Here is a 6,000-nt window from a genome sequence, read left to right as displayed (position 1 = left end):
CAAAAAGAGAAAGAAGGGAAGGTAAGTCTAGCATGTAGTATTTTCTAGGTCATGTTCCCACATTATCACACATTTAAATACCTTCTTCATAAATGTGAACCAAAAATACTTTTATCAACCTTCTGTATGAGATACTTCTTCACTTAAAGGGTTGTTATTTAAGAGAAATACTGTATCACTTTTTGATAAGAAGCCAGAGAAATGATCTCTTTATACTCATTTTTATTAAACAAATAAGGCTGGTAGTAGAACTTTTTTTATTTAATGCATAAACATATAAGTCCCTTTATTAGAGAAATTGTACATATTGGTGAATATGGTCAATGGTCATATCTATGGATTAATTCTTTACAAATCAGAACCAGTAATTAGGATAGACTGCTCTCTTCGTTACATCGTGAAGTGTCTTGTGTAGTCATATTCTATTGTTGGAATGACAGCTTGTACAAATTTCAAGAAAATTAGAAGATACCTAAAGGGCTCTGGTTAAGGAAAACAGATTGGTAAATAGCTCTATCGTTTAAGCTAGCATTGTAATTATCTATTTTATTAAGCAATAATTTCTCAGAAAAAAACACTTAACGTAAAATCTTAAATTAAGTATGTTTCAAAATTTCACTCATGCCAAGTTTGTGTCTATTCCACATGAGGCGCGCTCTGATTTTCCATTCCCATTTAATACTTGAATGTAAAAATTCTTGATGAGTAAGAGTTCACACAAGCCCAAGTATTTTGATATAAAAATAAAGACAAGGTATCCATGTTTAAATGACTAGATAATGGCTCCTTTACTGCCTATAAATTTGCTTGAGTATGCAAGAAAATGAAAGAGGGCAAAGAATATAAAAGCACGTAAGCAGAGAAGAAAAAAACAATTAAGTGGAAACTTTCCCTAAGAACTAATTCTTAGTATTCTTAGTATTTGTACTTACATAGAATCTGCTAAACAAGATTATCTTTAATAAAATCCTGAAATTTTCCCCATGTTCCATTATTATTTGGAAACGTGAAGAGCTTAATTTTTACTGGGGGAACTCATGGCTCAAATTTAAATTATACAGAGAGTCTTCAACGTTGCTACCTAACCTTTGACATAGAGATGAGTGCTCATATTATGCACACTAATAGTTCAGGAATAAATCTGGTTGGGACCAAAAACTCTTGGTTTGTTTCAATATCAGTCAGTTCAGTGCACCTCTGAGGGATGCCTTTTATTTGCAATGTTTAGGTTATCTGTAATTCCAAGACAGGAAGGAACCCTTAGTCTACATCTAACACTGAGGGGCATGAACCACATCTAATATCAATCTGGCACCAAACTGATTCAAGCTATTTTGCATCTAAATCACTGGCTTTGGCTAATTTTGATGAATCCGGGCTATGGATACATGTATCTCAGGATTCAGCAGTTAAACTTATTCATCTTGATAACCCCAGAGAACTGAGTTAACCCCAAAAGACAAACATAATAAGATATGGGAAGGGTGCTCCTCCTATAAAAAAATGAAATAAAAATAAAAACTGGGGGAAAATGAAAATACTGTATTTTTAAGAATATCTAAAATATGTTTAATGTGCTTTCCTTTTTAACCTATTTAACTTGAATTCTTTGCTCAGGCTGCCACAACTCTACTTTTACCCGAAGGGAAAGCACACTTTTGGTAACATGTTAAACTGGAAAGACACTGTGTTATCCTCTAAATTAAGATTACTCATCTTTCACCAATAAATTAAGCCCACTGGATTTCTTTTTACCAAGAGCAATGGTTTTATATTCACACACTCTTGGTCATTGTCCCTTTGATGAACAAAAGCATTTGGCAAACTTGTTTCCGTTCCTGTAACAAGGCAGCACTAACTAGTACACACAGGGACTGTGCTAACTAGCTGAACAAAGCAGAACAATCACGACGTATTCCAAATAATTAGAGTCCTACTAAGACTTCCCAATATGAGAGGCTAAAACAAATTATAAGTACTGTGCCATTAAGATTACACTAACCTCCCCCCGCCCCCAAAAGGAGCAGCCAATCTGCTGCTCATCACGTAACAGGTAAGGATACATGTGAACACCAAGTTCTCCTCCTCCTTCTGCAACAGTCTCAATGATCTTCTTCATCACCTCGGCATGCCTAAAAGCAAAAGTACAAATCTTATTAATACAGATCAATTACAGAACACAAAATAAGAGACATCTTTATAAAGAAATCTACCTTATTTATTGTCATTGAATTAGTTTTAATATATTAACAGTTGCATTGTAAGATATTTTCTTACAAACCAGATTGCTGAGTCATGCAGACAGATTTTTTGGAGGAGGAGTTAATAATTTTAAAAAGCCTTGGTGGTTACAAACACACACAATGGCGCCAGTTAGCTTCATTCTAATGGAAATGGAAAGATGGGGATGGAAAGTGGGGCCCAGGGGAGGGCAGGGGTGAGAAACCCAGAGAAAGGGAATCATGCCAGGGCAGAACTGCAGAGCAAGGGGCCGTCTGCTGAAAAACAAAAAAGTATCAGACCAGGCAAATTCCAAAAAGCTATATGGTGACAGTTAAGAAAAGGAAAGGAAAATATTTATAATGCTGTTGTTTTGACTGCCCAAATATTTAGGTCAGAATAAGCCAAACTGAATTAATGAAAAGCTGATTCATCAGTCAAGAAGTTTGTATTTTTTATTTGTCTTCATTTGTACTATAAAATGTATCTGATTCTATCATAAACACTTTTGGATTTATATAAAGAATGATATTTATCTGAAGTTTCTGTCCTAGCCACAGTTTTTTTCATAGTCAACTGGTGTTTCTCCTGTGCTATATTTAAGAGTGCTATCAAAATAATTGTCTGGGCACATAAACCGAGACAAGGGCAACGTACAAAAGGAATGAATGATCTTTTATCTACACCCCGGCATAAAAAATGCTGCTTCAAATATTATGAATATAACCTTCATGACAGAGGCCTTCAACTTGGAAGACGAGAGTGCAAACACATTCACCCTGGGGCTACGAAGGCATCACCTGAGGTGGCCCACGGCAGGGCCAAACCGATCCCGAAGCCCCGTTCTACAGGCCCCCAGCTTTTTATTTTTGCCACACTTACATCGTAATCCATATACAGTCATTTACTAAAATGTTTAACATTAATTTCCAGTTAAACTGCTTACTTCTTTTACCAACCGAGTAAAATTTACACCTCAGAAAGATACGCATCTCAGTTTAATAAGCACCATCCTAAAGCCTCAAGCTGAAAGAGGAATCAACTAAATAAAACTAAAAAATGAAAACCTTTTAGGTAATTCAAACCTAAAACTCATGACTCTTAAATTACTTTTCACAGCCATATTAACACTTCTTGACATCAATTAGAAAAATGAACTAGACTTTCCATGGGATAAAGTTTGAGAATAAAGAGGTTGTAAAAAATGAGAAGAAAACATTAAACAATTTTTGAAAACTAGAATGTTGCATCAAATTAATCAATAGAATGAATACCAGAGTTCTTATCTGAAAAAATATTTTACAAGAATTTCTCAATGATTTTGTGAAAGTTACCAATTTGAAATAACTAACAAAGAAAATTAGCATGTAACACTTTTTATTCTTTTAAAGGAAACTTCTGAACAAATCACATGCATAGGTTCAGCTTCACTTATTTGGCCCTGTGAAAACACACTGATAAAAATTATAAAACGTACTTAATTTGGTAGGGCTGAAACCTTAACTGAAGAACAGTGTGGTGATTGTGGGGGTGGGTGGGGTGACAGGGGTGGGTGAAGGTGGAAGAGTATGGGGGCAGGACAAATAGTAATGGAAAACATGCAATAAAAAAAGAAAAAAGCTAATTTTAAAAAAGAGTAAAGAAAAATAGAAACTCTGCATATACAATTTCCTTCACCAATCAATAAAAGGAGATAAATAGGTCACCTAAAAACACAAAGTTTAACTGTTTACTCCATATTCACAAAAAGATACACCACAGTTCAGCAAACCACGTCTAAATGAGTATTTTTTAATATAAAAATGATCATACAACTATTCTTGGAGCTAAAAACAGGAGTAAAATCACAAAGATCTAAACCATAACTAAACATACACAAAGAACAAAAAAACATTTTTTTATCCTCACCTGAGGATTTTTTCTTTGCTTTTAGAGAGATGGGAAGGGGGAGAGAGAAACACTGATGCGAAGGAGATGCATCGATGGGTTGCCTCCCGTATGTGCCCCAACTGGGGATGGAACCTGCAACCTAGGTCTGTGCCCTGATTGGGAACTGAACCCGGAACCTTTCTGTGTATGGGGCGACACTCCGACCAAATGAGCCACACTGGCCAGGAATATTGTTAATGAATTAAATTTAAAATAAATTTGTAAAGTTTTTCCTTTTTCTTATATCTTAAACTAAGCATAACAACATTTCTAAAGAAGACTTAAGAAATTTTATTTGCTTATTTAGTAAAATTTTTTTGTTAGGGTACTACATTTATAACTCCCCATGTAATAAATCCATGAATTACACACACACACACACACACACACACGTATATACATACACAGACCTGCATGGGTGAACTGAACACATAGGAGGTGGTGGGAGATGAGGGTGATTTTCAATGGTCACTGTTTTCTTCACATGATCTTGACTGATATCTTCATACATGTGCTCAACTGTTAAAGGCTGCCGTTGCTGAAACCATAAAAAAATGCTTTGAAATTACTGTTTAGAAAATTCTAGGCCTAAACTTCAATGTTTATATTTGTCCCCACCTCATACATTACATGCAATTCAGATTTCTAGACTACTAAGAATTACCAGATTATCCAGGGGAAAACTTATCAAGGAAGGAAGAGGGGAATATGTCTGTCCATCAGGCTATGGGACATCAACCACCACCTAATGTAGTACAGATCCTACATAAAGGCAGTTCATAGTTATCCAAATATTTCATAACTATAACTCATCTTTTAGGCCTATTTTTATTTTCATTTCCCATTACAATCTGTCATTGTAATGACAGATTAAACAAGTTAATTTTATTTTAGTTATCTTTTAATTCAATTAAGTGGATGATCTTTTTAAAAAACTTTTCTGTCTTAAGAAAAAAAAAGCACTCATGTGACATGATCATTCCGTAAACACCTGGATATCTAATATGTATATTCCCAAATTTAATCAACAAACCATGTTCAATATCCCTAACATTTTGAAGAATAAGCTCAGAGACCAAGCAATAAATATGTAACAGATTATTTAGGTTTAATTCTTAGCAGTGATGTTGTCATACTGAATAATTCATAGTTTCTTCAAAATAAAAATCAAGTGCAATATTAAATTGCAAGACAAAAGATTTCTAAAACTTAAAAGGGCACAATACATACCTATAGACCTAATGTAGAAATTAAACTCCACAATTTAAAATATGTACATTAAAATTAAGTTTTTCTTTATTTTTTACCTCATCGTAGCCAAACAACCATAGTCGTGGTGTCTGGTAATATTTATCGTAAGTGATGTAAAGGTCGTAAGTTCTGGTTTGCAGAATAACATCTTCACCTCCAGCATCAGTTTTAGTTTTACAGGCTTCCACCATTTTCCTTGTGTCTAGGGTGGCCTTGCATTAAGGGAGAAAAATTTACAACCATTAAAATCAGTATGAATGTTAACATTTTAGAAAATTTATTTTTCCTACCCTATGTATTTCTTTCTCAAAAGCAGATATAACTTAAAACTCAAAATGTTATATGCTATAACCAATGTATACATATAGATAAAAACTACTTATTTGACAGATCAAGATAGTTAAATGAAAATACTAATCTCCAAGTTTATTCACTAAAAATTAACAAAAGAAAACACAATCTACAAACCTCATCTGTTTCCAACAATCCACTCTCTTCATATTCTGTTATAAAAAGCAACAAAAGGTTAATCAAATTCAAAATAATTTCCTAAACTGAATTATATATTATTTCAGAGTAGCAATGAAAAACTGGGTTTTT

The 6,000-nt window shown here is 33.9% G+C and overlaps 1 protein-coding gene across 1 annotated transcript in view; it reads right to left on the bottom strand.

Moving 5' to 3' along the window:
• Window positions 1-240: 240 nt before the first annotated feature.
• The window catches only part of ATG3 (autophagy related 3), a 29,642-nt gene continuing 23,882 nt past the window's right edge, over window positions 241-6,000 (bottom strand). The window contains exons 8-12 of the mRNA XM_037055175.1: window positions 5,869-5,903; window positions 5,457-5,612; window positions 4,560-4,687; window positions 2,064-2,132; window positions 241-472 (exon numbers count right to left, since the gene is read on the bottom strand). Of these exons, the coding sequence (XP_036911070.1) occupies window positions 391-472; window positions 2,064-2,132; window positions 4,560-4,687; window positions 5,457-5,612; window positions 5,869-5,903 (470 nt within the window). The 3' untranslated portion in view covers window positions 241-390. The remainder of the gene's footprint in view (window positions 473-2,063; window positions 2,133-4,559; window positions 4,688-5,456; window positions 5,613-5,868; window positions 5,904-6,000) is intronic.

This window comes from Sturnira hondurensis, unplaced genomic scaffold (genome assembly GCF_014824575.4).
Source record: "Sturnira hondurensis isolate 20B ecotype Veracruz unplaced genomic scaffold, ASM1482457v3 Scaffold0000880, whole genome shotgun sequence".
Lineage (NCBI taxonomy): Eukaryota > Metazoa > Chordata > Mammalia > Chiroptera > Phyllostomidae > Sturnira > Sturnira hondurensis.
Note: the sequence above shows the minus strand (reverse complement) of the source record. Positions and strands in the feature narration are given on the sequence as shown.